Below are 19,229 nucleotides of genomic sequence, written 5' to 3'. Positions count from 1 at the left end.
GAACTTCATTCTGAAGCTGATGATCATTTTGCCGTGCAAAAACCACTTCTGTGACACCAATGGCAAAAGCCTAAGAAATTAAATCAGTAGAAGTGAAATCTCTGCATAATAACCTGGCGTGGCTCCATCAAGATCCTTGTTTTGTCGTGGGAAGCCTTCCTTTAGAAGGAAAAACAAACAACCCTCCCTCAGTGAGGCCAAGCCTTGCCTCTGCCCAGAAAGGAACCTTTCATCTTTGCTTTGCAGGGAGGGAAATGCCTCTCCTTGTGGCAGAGGTGTTCATGATGCTGAAGGGAGAGCTCCAAGGGCTCGTTCCCCTCCCGGCGCCCCCAGCCCAGCCGCAGGAGCTGCTGTCCCACACCCTCCTCTGCCTCACCCCAGCCTCGGCACAGGCTCAGCCCCTCCAAGGGCTGAGGACACCCACAGCTCATCCTGGGGCTCTCTCTGCACTCAGGAAAGTACCATGAGATGAGGAATTGAGCCCAACACCTTCACAGCTCAGCTCAGCTTTGAACCCCAATGCCAAACGGGAGAATATCCACCTGCTTCCACGCAGGGCAAAGAGAGATGTCCCTGTGAGATTTTATATTTTTTTCTTTATGCAGGTGGCTGTCAGGCTGTGATGGAGCTGAATAAATAGCTCTGGATTCAGAGAAGAAAGAGACCCAGACTTTTTCCCCCTCTTCCCTGAGAAAAAGTAATTTACGTAAATTTATCCACGGCCGGCACACGGCAATAGCTCACAAGTTTGTTAATGGAAACCTGGTGATCCATAACACTTGTGTGGGAGATATTTGCTCGGGGGTAATACAATATTAATGTTAATATCAATGATCGATCAGAGGATTTGCAAGAAAGGCATAAAGTATTTAATTATAATTACATTGGGAATGGCTTTGTAATGGCTACGACATTTGAATAAGGTCACGTCTAGCCCTCACCCCTGTTATGTTGTTCTATATTAAATGCCATTCACTTTAACTGCTGGAAACCTTTCTGGAGTCGTCAGAATATAATATACTGGGTAAATTGAAATATGTCCCTTCATTTTTCAAAATATGATTGATATCCTTTGCAAAACAAATGTTAACACCTATTTGTACACAAATTTCTTTGATTATATGTTAGGGAAACTAAATTATGACAGTCTCTCCTAGCAGGCACTTTACTGTGAGCAAAGGACATGGCTATTTGTGAATATTAATTCATCTTACAGAAAATGGCTTTGGATCTCTGCTGTAAATCCACTTGGGTGTATTTCTGCCTTTTCTAATGCATTAATTCTACATTGATTAGTAGCCATAAACTGCTTCTCCACAATGTTCACCTTACCCAGGTGTTGCTGAGGAGGAACTTTTGCTGTCACTGAATTATCTCTTGTTAACAGCATCAACCAAGAACACATAAAACAATCATTTTTGCATGTTTCACAGCAGAAAATATGTATTTCAAATATACTGCAGGTGTGCACCATAACTATCAGCCCAACAGCAGCATTGCCATGTTTAAAACAATCAGGAAAAAAAGATCTGTGTATCAAACAGGAATATTTATCTGTAGGCAGGATCCCAGAGGGGCACAGGTACCCACCCACCATGGGTGCATGCAAACACTGAAGCACTAAGTGAGGACATGCTCTTCCCACACCTATTTATTATAAATATAATATATTATAAACAATAAAAGAGCAAATTCTCGTCCCTCTTCAAATGAGAATCCATCTGTGCAGTCCCCCCCACAGAGGTTTTCTTCTTTTTCTGATATCAATATAAACAGCAGATCAATCAGGTCCAAAGAGTCAAATTTTGCTTTCAGATTTTCCCCCAGAATAACTTTTGATTCACAGAGAATTGAAAGCTCCCATTTGAAGGCAGAATTTGGTCTCAAGAAATCATCCCTCCAAAGTTTGGAAGACATGCAGTGATGTAATTGACATGATTTTCCATTTTCTCTTTTCTGAAGGAGAAGCAAAGACTTTTGCATGCTGTAGAAATGCTTGAAGAGAACAAGTTTTATAGTTTTCCAAAAAATGGGCATTTATTACCAATCAGTGTGAAATAGCACTGATGGTAAATTTAAAGTATATGGCAGGAGTTTCAGCATCATGACAACATACATCATGCATTTTTACAACATATAAGTGCAGTGATATTGCTCCCTTTCTCAATAACAATATATAAGAATATATAGTATAAATGTACAGTATATATTAGACACAATGTAAAATAACTTAGTGAAATGTCAAAGCTTCTGCATAAAAATTCAAGTCATGCCTGAGCATACCTCTATGTTGAATCTTATCTCATATACCTTCATTTACCTTCAGTTCCTGTTGCAAAGATAATTTTATCTCTGCATTTAATTGCTTAAAACCATCAGAATTCTTGTCTCTTTTTTATCTGCAGTAGGTGAAGACCATAATAGCCAAGTGAAGGCCAGGATTTTGTGGATCCTTTGCTAACACTGTTTCTGTTCTGGGAAGCAATTCATTGTGAACAAGTTGTATAAAAGCAACTTCTTAAAAGCTCATTACAGTTCATCATTGTCCATCAGGTTCTGTTCCAAAATATCCCACTGCATGTAAATGATAATGAAGTGGCTTTCTCAGAAATGGAGCTCACGAGTAACATTGATATCTGGAAATTATAAATCTCACCAGTTTAGCTGAAATCATATCAAGCACCACTTTGGTAATTGCTTGCAAGAAGGATCAATAAAAAATCTGTTTAATGGGAATATACAACTTGTCTCAGAGCAGGTAGGTGGAATTTTAGCTTTGCTTGACACTCGACAGAGCTTTTTGCAGTGCCAGGTTTCCCTTCACACTTGCTAAATGAAATAGGGTTAAGGACTTTTCTGCAGCATCTCAGGAAGATTTCTGATAGCACAAGGGAAGAAATGTTGGGGTTTTTTTAACCAAGGCATTAACAGACTCTTTGACTGTCCCATCAAAGTACCAGAGCTCAGCATCTTTGCAATTAGGTCTCAGAATTATTTTGAATAAAACTTCACTTCAACAATTTAAATTAACAAATTAAGCAATTCTGCCCCAAATATAAACAAAAATATACTTGAAATACTTATCAACAACTACATTTCCTAATGAACAATGAATTAAAGCTGCAAAACAGCTTGAAATAAGATGTTAAAAGAAAGAAATCAGGGGAGACAGGGTGAATTTCTATAATTCCTTTTAAGAAACAAATTTCCACCCCCTTGCCCCCCTACATTCCCAGCCAGTGTAAGTCGACAGAATTACACTGGTTTAGATCAGCTTAAGTTCTGACCTATATACTCCAGTGGAGTTAATCCTAATTTCCACCACTGAAAATGGGATCAAATTCACTTTGTCTTTAATAAAGCAGTGGATGATAAGCAAGTCTCTTCTCTGTCAGATTCTGCTTGAGAAAGGAAATTCTTTTTGGTGCTAAATGATGTCCAAGACAGTTTAGAAAATAAAGCTAGAATTTCATAAATTTCAGCATGGTGAAAACCAATATTGGTAACAGCTATTTATGCTTTAATCTTAGCAAAGTTCCCTGGGTGCAGACAGGGCATCAGCTGGTGTGGTGAGTCTGTAACCCTTTCTGAGCACTGCTTGGGAGGAAGACGAGGAGGCAGGCGGCTGATTTTCAGTGACATGAGGCTGCTGAACACACTGAGACTCAGACTTTGTTACCACCAATAAATAACATCACATTGTCCAGAACTGGAGATTAATATGTGGGGTTTCCAGGAGGTGATATTTATTTTCTTGCATGTTGTACTGAGATCTCAGGACAGGCAAAGGGTCGGGGGCTGAAAGGATGTAATCGATGCTGAATTTGATTTCAGAATCCGATTTCGCTAGGGAGGAATTGCTCAGGCTCTGCCTGCTGGTCACGCTGTTTGGAGCAAACCCACAAGGCTCCACAAGTTTTGGGCCCGGTTCAATTCTTTCATGTTTGCTTTCAGAAGAGGAAATGTTGTTCAAAGCAGAGTCCACAGAAGAGATACTGGGGGATGAAGGACTTTTCACTCTGCTCGGTCTCTGCTCCTTGTGCTCCCTTTTCACGTTCCTCCTCCTCCGTCTTCTCCTGTAATTCCCATTTTCAAAGAGATCCAGCATGGATTCGCATCCTGCTGCAAAGCTCCAATAGTTTCCTTTCCCCTTCTCATTCCCTTCTGTTCTGGGAACCTGTATTTATTTAAAGGCAGTTCAGTGTTTGTATGTGTTACAGATGCTGCTGTTTAGCATCTGCATTCATTTACGTTTAAGAATGGTGTAAACACATATGACAAGACTTTTAAGCCTATTCTCTGTCATTATATGAGTGAGATGTAAGCCCCATCCTCTTCAATTTGTTATCTATTAGCATACATCAGACAAGGATATAGTCCTTATCTGTCTAATTGACAACTCGGAGAGATTTTAAGTGATTTGCAGCTCAGCTGTTTGTTTCCCTTCTTTCCTAGTGATGAGATTATTGCTGCCTATATTTTTTTAGCCATGCACAGTGGGTATGTAAATACACAGTAACTGATCTTACCTTCACAAAACAACTGTTAAGCGATAAGTTATGTCGGATGGAGTTCTGCCAGGCTCTTTGATTTGATCTGTAGTAAGGAAATTTCTTCATTATAAAGTCATAAATGCCAGAGAGGGTGACTTTATTTGAAGGGCTTTGCTGGATGGCCATTGCAATTAAGGCAATGTAGCTGGAAAAAGGAAAACTTGCTGTTACACCATCGCCCTGCTTACAGACTCAGTTTTTAGGACCACATGGAGTACTTGTGTGCCTCTATCCTGCTTCCAAAATTCCCCTGGTGGATCTGTGCCCTGAATTAAGGTGTCCCAGGGAGAAGTGCTGAGTGTGGTCACTGCCTGTCCTCCACGAGCCCCAGGTGACACAGAGGGATCAGTGCCAGGCACTCAGTGCAGAGGACAGGATCACACACCTCTCCAACTCCCTCTGAAAAGTTTCCCTGAGCAGGAAGGCTGCAGTGAGACACAGCAGGCTCAGAGTCCCTGTCACAGGAAACTCTGCTCATGGAAAGGACCTTGGGTGTCCCTGTGCACACCTACGCTGCGCCTCTCCCCACCACACCGGGGTTTTCTGCATCCAATTCACCCCTTGCCACACTGAAACATTTAATTCCCTTCTCCCAGGGGTCCTGGAGGTTGGTTCTGTCTGAGATCTGGAAGCTTAAGGGCATGCCAGAGTTGCTGTGACCCCTCATGGGAGGAAACAAATCATGAACACTTCACACACAGAAAGGGGGGAAACCTGCCCACTGCAGTGCCTGCAGCAGGGCCAGACTCATCTCACACACCCGGCCCCATGATCCCACCAGCCCAGAGCTCAGAAACCTCACACAGACAGGGGGACTTGGAAAAACTTCCTCTTACCTGTACGCTGGTCTGGTGAATTTTTTCTCTTCGTCAGAACTACAGGTAGGATAATCATCCCCGTCATAATTGAAGCAGTTGTAGGGGTACTGCGTGTTGTCAAACATCGTCCTGCTCCTTGCTCAGCTCCTGTGGAGTGAGAGAGATGGAGTGATGTTTCTCAGAGCTTGGACTCCCTCCTCCCTTCTTCCCTCCCCTCTGTCTGTCTCATTCCCTCTCTCCCCCCTCCTCACACTCCCTCTCCTCTGTGCACACACACACACACACGCACACACACACTCTCTCCGTGATGGGGTGGGGATTGTTTGTGCAATTCTCGCGTCCCAGCCAGCCCGTCTGTCCGGATATTATTTTTTTTTTGGGGGGGGGGGGTGTTGTTATTGCTGTCCTTGCTGTTCCCCCCAGCAGGGTGGCACAGGGCTGGGCTTTGGGGTGAGCATCCAGAGCAGGGGCTGTGCAGTAGCCGCGCTCCTCTCGCTGGGTGGTCCCGGCTGGAGAGGGGCCAGCGCTCCCCCTCCACATCCACAACGTGACAAAGGCAAACAGCATGATGTTCATAAATCATGCTTCAAGGTCCCTGCTTGGAAATTAAACTTTGAGAACGGAGCGCAGCTCCCCACAGCCCCCCGTGTGCTCCCGCTCTGGGTTTTTCTCTCCCCTTTCTTAATTATTTATTTTTGGAAAGCCGACGTACAATAAACAGACGTCCCAGGCGGTAACGCACGCTTGTCCTGATCTGCAATCTATAATGCACTATAATAGACATAAATTATATTTCCATGACTAAAGGAAAAATCTGTACGTTCAAAGAAAGTAGAACAGAGGAATATGAGGGACTACTGTCAAGCAGGAAAGTAAAAGGAAAATAGCTGTAGGCAGGAGAGCTGCCTGTGTGGGCTTTGATCTGAAGGATGAATTAGACTAATAGCCCTGTGTGTTGGCATCCAATACTGTAACAATTTAATAGTTTTTCAATGCTTTGGAGTGTTTTCCAACAAGTGATGTAAACCAAAGGCATCACGCACCATTTCAAGGGGGGACTTAAAAGGTGTGTGCCACATCATAATTAAATTATTTGAAGACAGTTCTGTCCCAGGAAATAGCCCCAGGAGGAAATGGGTTTTGGAAAAGAGAAAGCAAATTGGTGTGCAGAGAGTTTCCCTGGATGAAAATATAAAAGCAGAACCACAAGCAGTGCAACTTTTGTTTTCTGTAGCATCTTTCATACAAAGTATATCCCCGAACCCCTTTTGGAGTTAAAGGATATAATTAGAGGAAAATTCATCTGAGTGATAAAGAGCCCTTTAAAATGATGCTTTAGTGGCTCCTAGAGTTCTGACAAAGATGGACATAAGGAGGCTTTTTGTGTGAAATATAACAAATCATTGTAGCAGGGCATAGGGGGAAATACATGGCATGTGAAAAACATATAGATGAGGTGTTTTCTTGGCAATATTAAACCAGAGCAGATAGCCAAAATAAAAATTATCTCCACTCTAAAATACATCAATAGGCATATGCATGAGGCATCTACTGCAGAGGAGGTGCTAATTCAAAGGGTCAGCTACTGCTGCCTAAGGCATTAGCAGGGCTTTAATACTGAGTTAGATAGAGGAGATTCAGTGGAGGAAAATGAAATATATAATGTCTGATCTTCATTCATACTCTGTCCAGCTCGACTAGAGGGTTTAAAGTAAGGAAGAAGCCAAGTCACAGATATGGGAAGATTCTCCCTCCCTAAAATCCATGATCCTTGACACAAGCAGATGTTCACTTTGATTTTTAGCAGTGGTTCTTCTCTTTGGAGGTGTTTTACCTCACTGAAATTCCAATAACTTAGACTAAAGACTAAAAAAGGTCTTGCTTCTGATTTACAACAATTTCAAAAAGCAGAACTGGGTTGGTTAACTGCTTTTACCTAATCTCTAAGCATCCTTTTTTCAGTCCTTTGTATTGTATTTATGAAAATTGGCTTAAGAAAAGTCAGAGAATACACTTTAACAAAAATCCTCACGTATTTACTGACAGCATTTAATAGGTGAAATTTTCTGTAATGGGACTTAGAGCAAATGACTGTGATGTCATGTATGTATGTTAATAATGTTAATAATGTTAATAATCTCTACTCCTGTGTTTTCTTGCAGGGGTGAGTGTAACCCACTTGTCCAACTCTAGCACATCTCCTAAGAACACAAACCATTTCTGAGTCCTACAAGATCAGAAACAAATTATATATGATCACTCATAAACTTCCTCTGAAATCCAGATATACAAAACTGGCAGAATATTTCTCAAGGTAATTTTTAAAGCCTGCATGCTTATATTTTATCCCCAAGTGACTGTTTATGGTCCAATTATAATCCTTGAAAATAAAATTCATAAAGAGATGTTAACATGCTCTTGTATGTACCATGGCGGAGCGAGCAGGTGCCATGCTTATGGTGGCAGAACATGTTGTGCAATAGTTTTTTACCAGCATCTGTGCAGCCATTACAGTTTAACTAGAGCAACTATAACTCACCCCTGTCATTGTCATAAAAGTATAATTTTGCCAGGCTAGTGTTTTCTTATGCTGTATATTTTCAGAACACAAAGTTGTAAACCATTTGATTTGAGATAGTAAATAGGCAATAAAAATGCCGTGAAAGATTTGACTAATTTTTTTTGAAACATTGATATTAAAAAGTTATTTGCAATTTTTGTAATTATGACAGAGATCATGAAAGTTGTACATGAAATTCAGACGAGTCATAAATCCAAACAGGGCTGAATTAGTGCTCATTATGGGATAACAGAATAACAGGGAGCACCTCAGTGTTTGGGACTGAATGCTGGCTTTCCATCTTCTTACTGGTGTAGACTGGGACTGGTGTCTCCCAGCAGCACAACTTCTGCTGTTTCTCAGACTTGGCTGCAGTTTAGGACTTTATTCCAAACCTTTTAAATTAATCATATAATCATAGAATTATTTGGAATGGAAGGGCATTTTGAGATCATCCCATTCTACCCCCCTGCCATGGGCAGGGACACCTTTCACTATCCCAGGTTGCTCCAAGCCCCATCCAACCTGGCCTGGGACACTTCCAGGGATGGAGCAGCCACAGCTCCTCTGGGCACCCTGTGCCAGGGCCTGCCCACCCTCACAGAGAAGAATTTCTTTCTTCTATTCAACCTAAATCTACTTTCTTTCAGTTTAAATCAGCTGAAACCAGTGGAGTCCTTCAGCAGGATTTGAATCCCTCAACAACAACCTACACCAGCAGCAAACTGCTTTCTTTTTTGCACTTTTTAGTACAAGATCTGTCTCTCTGGTGAAGAAGAGAGTGGCGTAATGCAGGTTCTTGTGCTCTTGTTCTTGTAGTTATTTTGATATGGGATGAGGAGAAGGAAATTTCCCCAAACTTGGATGGGCATTTGGCTCTCCCTGTGAGAGATCTCATGGCATTCAACTTGGTGACCCTTTTTCCTAGGAAAAGGATGAGGCTTGCCTCACTGCCCACCTGAATTTCACCCTAAATGTCTCTCTGCTTCACCCACACCCCTCAGCTGAATTCCTTTCCCTTCTGCATCTCCTTTGTGTTCACATGCAGAACTTCATGGAAATAAAATTTCCACCGCAATTTGTGGTTTTCTGCTGGAGCTCAGTGAGAATTGTTTATATTTCCTAGCTAGGGGGTTATTTGGAAAAGCATTCCTCATCTGTATGCCTGCTAGCTGCAGCAGTGTAGAGCTCATGCATAAAACCCAGCACGTGTTTCTACCAAAACAGGAACGTGGACAAGGAACCTTCAATGAGAATTCATCACATCAGAGGTGGAAAATAAGTGAGCAACTACAGACACTCCGACATTTTATCCCTGCCCTATCTGGATGAGGAGATCCACAAGGCATATGTGAAAATACTGTTCTGGAGATTCTCAGTTGTGTTTTGGCAGTGAAGAATAAGAAAAGGAGAATTCCCAGGGTGAAAAGTCAGTTGTCCTACACCTACTCTAGTGTTGTGACTCTTTTGCTGTCATGAATTCATGGCTTCAGAGACAGTGGAGGGAGAATGTGGACAAGTCTGCAGCTTTTAAACACATATTAAGTGAAATTCTGCAATTTTTCTAACACATTTTCTACTTAAACCCAAATGTAATGGATTTAATATTTTAAAAGCTTTATAAATAATCACTTTTGGTTTGACAAAATTGTTTGGGCTGACCCAAAAGGACAATTAAAATTTTATATTCTGTCCTTGGGTTGCCCAGCCTTTCTGCTGGAGGGGTATGGGTGGTTAAAAGGATATATCCCTGTATCTCTCTTTGACATGGGTACATGAGGCAGACGTTCAGAGTTTGTGTGCTTGTGATTTGGTATTCTTCTCCTTCTTAGCAGCACAAAATTAAATCCTCCTTTCTGACATTGCAGATAGAGACAGAGGAGGGGATGAGCAAGCTTGCACCAGAGACCTGCCAAGCAACCACAGAATGGTCTGGGTTGGAAAGGACCTTAAAGCTCATCCCATTCCACCCCTGCCATGGACAGGGACACCTTCCACCATCCCAGCCTGCTCCAAGTCCCATCCAGCCTGGCCTGGCACACTTCCAGGGATGGGGCAGCCACAGCTTCTCTGGGCACCCTGTGCCAGGGCCTCACAGCCAAGAATTTCTTCTTAACATGTAGTCTATCCTATATATTAGTGGGATTTCTTCTCAAGATGTAGTCTATCCTATATATTAGTGGGATTTTTCCTGTCCCAGCTACAAAAGCCTCTGAAATCCTGATCCATGGGGCTTTTGGAGTCAAGAAGGAAGAGCTGAAGGTAAGTTAGGAGGTGATGCCCATTCTTTGCCACACCTTGGACTGGCACCACATTCACACCCCAGCTCAGTGTGAGCTTGTTTACCAGACATGGACACAGCCCTGGCACAGCTGCCTCACCTCGTCCTCCTCTGGCCATTGCTCATTCCAGCTGTCCAGAATCATTTGGCCAAAGGCCTCCCTTCATACATTGTTTGAATTCTGCACCAGACACAGTTAATAACTCGGGCCAGGAAACTTGTTCCAGATGTTAATTAACTCCCTCTGCATTAACTGGAATCACACAATTAAGGCCTGATTATTTATAAAACCATTTTGTCAAGAGAATTAGGAGAATTGGAAACATCCTGGCTCACACTTTCACACAAATGTCCATGTGCTGTTAAACTGTGGAAACTGGCACGAGTTGTCCCACACATTTATTTTCAGCCATCATAATTATTCCAGAGGAGAAGGGGCAAGAGTCAGCCAGGCGTGGAGGAGCAGCACTGGAGCAAAGGAACAGATTCTCAGCTGGGCAAAGGTCTGCTGCTGTGGTACCAGCATCCCTCAGAGATTCCAGCTATCCCACAGGCAGGGTGTCTTTCCTAGGGCCATCAAGCTCAGTGATGCTCAGACACAAATTGCAATATTTAGGTACTCAGGAGCTGAGGGCCAGAGCTGGGTCTGTGGTGCTTTGTCAGCTCTCTACCACACATTCATTGGTTTAAGGGATTTTTCTGGGGATCACACAAGCACTTGACAAATCCAAACCAGCAAATTTGAACTAATCCAAAGCTGTTCCTCCCATCTGCTTTGCGCACATTTCAGACAATCTGGGAGTTCTCATTCTCTGACATGGACAGAATGGACAAATTCGAGGCAAACAAATGCAAGGAGCACAAGCTTTGCCCAGGCTGGCTGGACACACGAGGTCCTGCAAGTGCAAAGGGAGTGAATGCCCCATGGTGATGTGATGGATGGATGGACAGGGATGGATGGATGGATGGAGGGATGGATGGAGGGATGGATGGATGGATGGATGGATGGATGGATGGATGGATGGATGGATGGATGGATGGAGTGATGCAGTGGGTGGATGGGGAGGGGGCTCTGAACAGCTGGGGCCCATGCACAGCAGTGTCTGTGTTTCCAGCCACCAGAGACAGTCCCTGGGTGCAGCTGTGACCCTGCAGGAACTGTTTGAATCAAGGCTGAGTGGCCAGCTGGAGTCAAGGATCCCCTGGTGGATCAGCAGAGAGGCTGAGCAATGGATGGTCACTCCCTGCCTCTTCCTGGACCCTGCTGACACCTTCACTGTCACAAACCCTGCACCTCAGGGAGCAGGGGGGATAGGGAGAGGCAGCACTGTGTTTTGCTGATTTTATTTTCCTTTGAAAGCAGTAATTCATTCCAGTTCACTTACTCACAGCTCTCCCACGCAGAGGTTTTCTGGGAGCTGCATGAACAATCCCAAAACAATGCAGATCAAACTGGCAGGGGAAAAGCAACTGGAAACTGGCCCCTATGCAAGTGCTGGTATTTCTGTAGGGGAAGAGGATGGCAGGCAGGAACACCACCTTCCTTCAGAACTGAGTGCAGGATTACCCCCCCACAGGCCCTCAAAGCACTGGTTTCTCTTCAATATAATTCCTTCCAATTTCTCCATAAGGTGCAACCTGTGGATGCACAAACCCCAAGGACAGTCCAGTTTTCCACAATCCCCATCTTTACAATAGGATCACATTCTGTAATCTGATTCCCAAATCTTAATTACCAAGCAACAGTAATATTTCACCATTACCAATATGATTTCTTTTGCATAACTCAACCCTCCTCACCCATAATTCTGATTTGATGCATTTCACCCCATAAGTAAATTCAATTATCAAGGGTTTTCTTCATTCTGAAAGAAAAAATAGCTCATGTTTTGATAGTACCAGTTAAACTATTCAACTTCCTTCCAGGATAAACACTTGATGGTTAATGTGTCAGGGACATGGGATTACATTTTCCTCAAAGACAGATATAAACTGCCTTCTCTTCCTCTGAATTAGAATTACCATTCACCGTTCATCATTTACCATCCTTCAAGTATTTGGTTTTCCACCACATGAAAGCCACTTGCAGCAGAGAACCAGAGCTAACATTGTATTCTGAGGTTACTGCTGATAACTCCTTAAAGAGCTGTGAACTCCCTCCTTGCTTTTTTCCATCCTTTTCATCTTATGAGAGGCTTTCTGATGCACACAGCAGCGTCTAAAGAGAAATAAGCTTTGATCTCTGCCACCTCAAGTGCATCCTCACCATCAGTAATTTCAGGTGAAAGCATTTGCAAAGTAATGCCAGTCCTCAGTGCTGCTGAATTTAGCAAGGTTGGGAGCTTTGCTGTGTGCCTGTTTGTGAAGTCATGGTTTATGTTTGAGCTAGTTAAGTGTAATAAAAAGACTCTCCACATAAATATAAACCAGCTTTTTTTCTGCTTCTTCTCATTAAGTTTTGACTTTAGATTATTTCTTATTATTTATTAGATTATTTATTATTTATTGTTATTTAGGTTATTTATTATTATTTAGTTATCAGCTATGTTATTATTATCAGTTATCAGCTTGAAATTTCTTTGGGATTTTTTGTAGCACTAAAAGTTTTTCATTTTCAGTGTCTTTTAGGCAGGTGAATTTAACAAAATGGGACCTTCAAGAAGCCAAGTATTTTAATGGAAGCTCAGCTTCTTCCCATTAATCTGGTGTAAAGGCGCTTTTAGAAATATATAGGCAAGATCTCAGTAAACCACACATCTTGATTAAGAGTAGATTTTGTTATTTGAGAGTCAAATCCTGTGTATTTTCTGACTAACCTTTTCTGCAGCAGCTCATTTGGCTTTGTGTAAGTGAAGGACTGGTTATTCACAAGCACATCTCTCTGTTAATGAGTATTTGTGAGAGTAGTTTATTTTTCTTTATTATCTTCCTTATTTTCCAAGTTGTTCCTCGATTCCTATGAATAATTCTCAGGAGTTCCGAATTTAGAAATTATGGTCCTAATTCTTGAGCTCTGGCTAGAATGCTTTTAGGGAAATAATAGAAGAAGATTTATAGTATTTTGCTGCTGGTGTGAATTTCCAGGCAAACGGTAATTTATGAAACTTCAAGGATTCAGGACAAGGAGTGTTCTATATTTAATTGCAGATCCTGTTGTTAGTGATACTCTGAATAAGGAACTTTGGGGTTACCATTTGTAGGCTGGTCCTCAACAGGGTGATATGTGAGATATGGATTATTTCAACCAGAATTTCAACCATATTTTCCATTTCATCCATATTTTACAACCATTATTTCAACCATATTTTCCATTTCATCCATATTTTACAACCATTATTTCAACCATAATTTCAACCGTATTTTACATTTCATCCATGTTTTCCAACCATTATTTCAACCATAATTTCTTTAAAGCTGCTTGCGAGTCTTGAAAATTTGACCTCTTTTTTTGTTCAATACCAGTCAATTTGGAACACAAAAAGATAGCCAAAAAGGATTTTAAATGCTCAGATCCTAATGGAGCATGTAATGACTCTCCAAATCATGCATTGCCACTGCCCAGCACCCTGCATGGTTGAAAGGAAGCTATGGTACAAATCCTGGTTATTTCACTTCATATTTCTGGTTTTATTCCACCCAAGCAACACTGCCCATGCTGAAATGATAAGCAGTGATCTGCAGGACCAGTGACCCCACTCTGAACCTGTCTTTTCCACCAGTACCCAGCAGCAGAGCTCTTTGCTGACTTACCTGGGCTTGGGGGCTCTTTGTGATTTCCTCAGGGAGTTTGGGAAAGGCCTGAGGCAGCTCCTGTGCTGCCTGAGATGGGCTCTGGGCTGCTCAAGGCCATTCATGCCTACAAACATCAAAAATCTTGAAAATTGCTCAGATGCATTGGTGCTGACAAAGGACAATGGGGTGGGAAAGGGTTTCTAGGAAGCAGGATGCAAAGAAGGCAAATTTTCACTTAAAATAAGCAGAGAGTTCTATTCTGGCATGTGCTGCACAGAGATCTGCTGGTGGTGCATCTCTCTGCCCTGGTGGTTGGGAAAACTGGAGCATGGGAGTTTTAGGGGTTATACAATGCGCTTTGAGCTATTCTGCACTAACTGAGCTTGGGAGGAAACACATCTTTTTTGTTTATTTTATCCCATAAGTAAAAATCAGGCACCAGGATGAGAAGATTGTAGAAAGGGTATCTGAAGCATGAACTCCTATTTGCATTTTGAAATAGAACTCAGTAGAAATCTTGGATCCTAAAACCCTCTAAATTTGGAGCATGCAGAATTCATCCCAGTTTTTTGTGGTTAATGGCTTATATATCTCTATCATTGTGGGTAAAGCATCTTCTAGGAAAAAAAAAAAAGAAATCATTGCAGCTTTTTATGTTTGTTTGGTACAGGGCTGAACAGCATTGAGCAGAGAGCCAGAAATGTATTTAGAGTCATTCCCCTGGAATATGAGTGGGGATAGACATGTTCTTAATTAACTCCTGGAGTTTAGAAGATGGTTTCCCAAGGTTATTTTTGGTTGCTGAAGTCTGGATCTGAAGCTTGTTGCCTGGCTCCAACCCCAATGCATTCATATCTGATTTGGGCAGTTTAGAACTTAATCTTTATTTGGAAGAAAAGAAGAGCAACCATCCCCCAGTTTGAAGGGGTGTCCCCAGTTTTCCTTAGGACAGTGTAAAGCTGTTTGAGCCATCTGAGCCTTACAGACCTCTCCATCTTGCAGCAATCTGAGTCTCACAAGCGTCTCTCCTGCAGCTTGTCAGTGTATTTTGCTGCCAGATGGGAAACCTCTGAATTTCCTGGAGGAAAAGACACCACCTTTGGGGAACAGCACTCAGCTGAATAGATTCCTCATCCTGTTCCCCTACTCTGGCATCATCTCCCCATGTTTTGGTGCTCACATGGCCCAAGCTGTGCCATGGTGGGAGAAGAAATGGGAATGTGCTAGAATGGGAATGGTGCTCCATCAGGAGCACCTGATTATCCATTTGGGACTTATTTAACACAATTTAAAGGGGCTGAACTGCTGTAAATGCTCAGTATTCAGAAGAAATAACTAATGTGTCCATTCTGAGGAAGCTAATCCAGTGGAGATAATGAAAGCATCCTAAAAACCTGCATTGCATCAGGTCATCAGAAGCAATTTGGTTTCAAGTTGTGACATCAAATTGCATTCAGGAACTGGCAAAAATGGGAATTGCATGAAGACGTGGTCTATCTGCATCAGGAAGTTTCTTGCCTCAATCTCTAGGCTTATTTCAAACAGTTCTAGCAGCAGTTGAGACTGTTATTGAATTAATATTATTGATGATTTCTTTATTAGCTGATGGGAAAGCTGAATTTGGATTTACTGGCTGTCTGGGATATCACACTGACCTTTTTGCATTTTGGAGGCAGAGATTGGTGGATTTGCCAAGCTTTGCTCTTTCCTGGACACGCAATGTCTTTCTTGTCATGAGGGGCCCCAAACTCAATCCAGGCTTTGAGGTGTGGCCGGTGCAAAGGGACAATCCCTGCCCTGGTCCTGCTGGCCAAACTATTGACCCAGGCCAGGTGCCATTGGTCTTCTTGGCCACATGGACACACCTGCTCGTGTTCATTCACTGGTCCTTTCTCACTGGGCAGCTTTCCCAGCACTCTGCCCCAGTCCTGCAGCACTGCTGAGCTTGCTGTGACGCAAATGCAGGACCTGGTGCTGAGCCGTGGCTGGATGTGTTAATAACCTGATAATAAACTGATTAATGGTTTGATATATCAGATGTCACACTGCAAACCAGGAAATACTTCCCTTGCCAAATAAGAGGTCACTACCAAGCCTAATGTGAATTTAATGAGAGCACACACACAGCTGCTGGCTGCAGGTGGTGGGCACAGGTCAGGGCCATGTCCTGTGCTCACCTTGACAGCAATTCACACAAAGACAGGAAAGTCTTTTCAGCAATCTGTGTTGCAGCAGAGCTGCCCAGATGACAGCAGGGATATGGGAGTGTTTTCTGTGCAGTGGGACAGAGCAATGTCTCCATCACTGGTACCCTCCCGAGCTGGGTGATGCTGATGCTGCTGCTGCCCTCTAGATGGTGCAGTCCGATAAAAAATTTGAGAGAAGACGATAATTTGCTTCGACTTTTTTTTTTTTTTCTTTTTTTCTTTTCTTTTTCTGGGGAGAGATTTTTTAATTGCATTTACGGGAGGGCATATTGCTAATGGCTGAAAACTGGAACACTGCACTGCTGGTGATTCCCTTAAGTGCAGGAGTAGGAGCCTGATCCACCTGGTTTATGCATATTTTGTAAAACCTGGTACACTGTACTGTGTTGTGCCTTGAGACATTTTGCACTTTAAGTTTCTACCTATACTGTTCTATATTCATTTTTTATTATATTTTTTTTTCCTTTAAACCAGGATTCTATGTAAGGAAATGCAATGTGTTTTGGGGGTCAGACTGGGAAATAACCATAGACCCAATTACAAAACCTGGTTTAATTGTTTGGGTGTTTCTATCTTGGAATCACAGGTTGCTAACTGCAAATTTTTAGAGAACAAACCCAGTAGTGTATATGTTGTGCTGCAAAGGAGATATTTCTCTAAGCTCATCACTGCCAAGTGGAACTGATAGAAAAACCAAAAGAAAAAGGAAAGAAAATAGGGGAAATGGGAATAGGAATATGCCAATTCTTAAAATGCAAAATCTTCACCTAAGACAGAAAACAGCAATTTGAGGTGAAAGCCTGCTTTTGATCCTCTGATGAAGTACATTCACCAGCTGGAGTGAAAAAAGCATCTTACACCACATGGGAGAAGGTGTGTGCAGGGATGGGCAGCAGCCAGCTCAGACTGGATGCCATTTGGTACAGAAAATAAATGAGGTGAAGATATAGATCCAAAAATCTAGAGCAGGAAGGGTTAAGAAAAACAAAAAAGATATTTGTTTGCAAGTAAAAACATATCCTAGCAACATCACTGGGCTAATATTAGGTGGAGATACTGAAGCTGATGCAGCCATGAGAAAGGGAGAGGTAGCCAGAAGATGCTTTCTGTATTTGGAAAGCCACTCTCTTCTCACACAGCCTTGGCTGTTACCCACTGGTCCATCCAGCTAGGAAACATTAGGCATCATCTGCTAGAGGAAAAATCAGATTTAATAATTCCCACCACTAAGCATTTCAGAGGAAGTGGCCAAGGAAATCTCTGGCCCATGAGAAATCATTTTTGGGTAGCTTGGACACAGGGTACAAGTCCAGGACTATAAGGATGCTGCTGCCACATCAGCATTAGAACCAGGCCAGCCATTCATGCTTGTGGGACTTTTTGTCATCCAAGAGGTGAAGAGTGAATCCTGTGAAGATAAAGTGTATGGACAGGACTATCATTAATACTAATAAATTAGAAAATGAATTTTCTAGATAAGACCTAGATTTACAAAGTTGGCAATTTCCTAGGTGGGAAATTGACTGGAGAGGAGGCAGACAGGAGAGAGTTTGGTTTTGGTGAATACCTGTGCTGGGGCTGTTCATGCATGGAGGGCTTTGGGAAGGCTGACAGGAGCTCAGCAGAGACTGGCACTTCCAAACTGGAAAAGCTGAGATGAAAGGGAAGCTGCAAGGGGATGAGACTGCAGGATCTGTATAAGGTGGTGAGAAGGGATACATAGCACAGCAGTGACACATTCAGGCTGGAGAGGAGGCACTGGGGTGGAATGGAGAGCATGAGGAGAATGGCCAAGGGAGCAAATCATCACTTTGTCATTCCCTTGTGGTTTCAAACCAACTGGAGTTGCCTTTCAGGTAACTGCTGTGGTCATATAATTATGGGGTCACTCTGGGGATAATGGGTGAAATGTTGACAGAAGGAAGATCAGGTTTAGATCTGGTCTGAGGTCTCTTTCTGGCCTTTAACTCTGGAGCTGTGAAAATCATTCTGAAGAAAGATTGATAAAGACAGTGCACAAGAGGAAAGGAAAAGCTGGAAGTTTTCTTCTGCCCCTTGTTCTTGTAATTTGAATTTCCTTATTTCTTATCTCAAGCTTGCGCACGTCCACACCAGCAACCATCCTGCCCAGCAATAAGTCAAAACAGAAAGTTGAAAATTTTTCTTAATTAATATTTGTTCATTTTTAATTTTAAATTTTGAAATCTTTACTTTTTCTTCTCAGTTTGCAATTGCTATTTCCAATGAATTCTCCCTCTCCTGCCCTTTTGAAGTGACCTTTGCTCAGACCTTGCCTCTTGTCCAGGCTGCAAGGGGGACAGCAGGACTGGAGCAGCTGTGGCTCCTTCAGAACAGGGAATGTGGTGGCAAAGAATGTCCCTGTTTTCTGCAATAGAGTGTGAGCTCCAGTCCAGTGGGCTTTTAGAAGTATTATCAGAAGTGAAAGGCTACATTTAAAAATGTATAAGCAGGAACTTTCAGCACTGCATGCCTTCATTCATAATTCACCAGTGCTCGTTTCTAAAGAAGATTTGATATTTTTACAAGGTAAATGTACTTTAAAACCTTTCTTTGCTTTGCAGTGAGTGTGCAATTAAGTGAACTTACTGAAAAGGAGAGGGAATAAAGGTTTAGAATAGAGTTGTCCCGATGGCCATGAAATTATTGTAATTTTCATGTAACTCAACTTTGATTGGGAAATGTTGCTGCATTCTTGTTAATAGTAATGCCATATTTGGAGCTGGTGAAACACCTTTTCTGACAAGATCTCCAAATTTGTGGCTGGTGACTGTTATTACCTGCTCCTTTATGCCCAAAGATCCGTGGTGGAGAAGACACAATTTTCAACTTACATCGCCCAGCCCCACATTTCTGAAACCAGCTCAGCAGCCTGGTGTGGTCTGGAGGTTGCACCTGCATGTCCCCAACACCCAAAGCAGCTCCCAGGACCGGCTGGTATCTGTGGTGCCTGCACAGAGCTGGGCTGGGGGAAGGATTGAGATGTTTATTTTGACAAGAGATCCCCACTGCTCCAGTCTCCACAGTAATTATGGGGGACAGAGCACTTTCCAAGCACCT

At 42.5% G+C, this 19,229-nt stretch overlaps 1 protein-coding gene across 1 annotated transcript; it reads right to left on the bottom strand.

Annotated features, from left to right (window-relative positions):
* Positions 1-3,132: 3,132 nt before the first annotated feature.
* FOXL3 (forkhead box L3) lies at positions 3,133-5,496 on the bottom strand. Its single transcript, XM_054271138.1, has 3 exons — positions 5,390-5,496; positions 4,530-4,698; positions 3,133-4,177 (listed from the first exon to the last, which is right to left on the bottom strand). The coding sequence occupies exons 1-3, from the start codon at positions 5,494-5,496 to the stop codon at positions 3,695-3,697; spliced, it is 759 nt and encodes a 252-aa protein (XP_054127113.1). The 3' UTR covers positions 3,133-3,694.
* Between the last annotated feature and the right edge of the window lie 13,733 nt (positions 5,497-19,229).

Source organism: Melozone crissalis, unplaced genomic scaffold (genome assembly GCF_028551555.1).
Source record: "Melozone crissalis strain CALT ecotype California unplaced genomic scaffold, PUWL_Pcris_2 ptg000012l_1, whole genome shotgun sequence".
NCBI lineage: Eukaryota > Metazoa > Chordata > Aves > Passeriformes > Passerellidae > Melozone > Melozone crissalis.
Note: the sequence above shows the minus strand (reverse complement) of the source record. Positions and strands in the feature narration are given on the sequence as shown.

Coding starts and splice junctions, on each gene's coding strand:
- FOXL3 (XM_054271138.1), bottom strand. CDS start 5,496: ATGTTTGACAACACGCAGTACCCCTACAACTGCTTCAATTATGACGGG. Junction 4,699..5,389: donor TTCACCAGACCAGCGTACAG/GTAAGAGGAAGT, acceptor TCCTTTTTCCAG/CTACATTGCCTTAATTGCAA. Junction 4,178..4,529: donor TTAACAGTTGTTTTGTGAAG/GTAAGATCAGTT, acceptor AAATAAATACAG/GTTCCCAGAACAGAAGGGAA.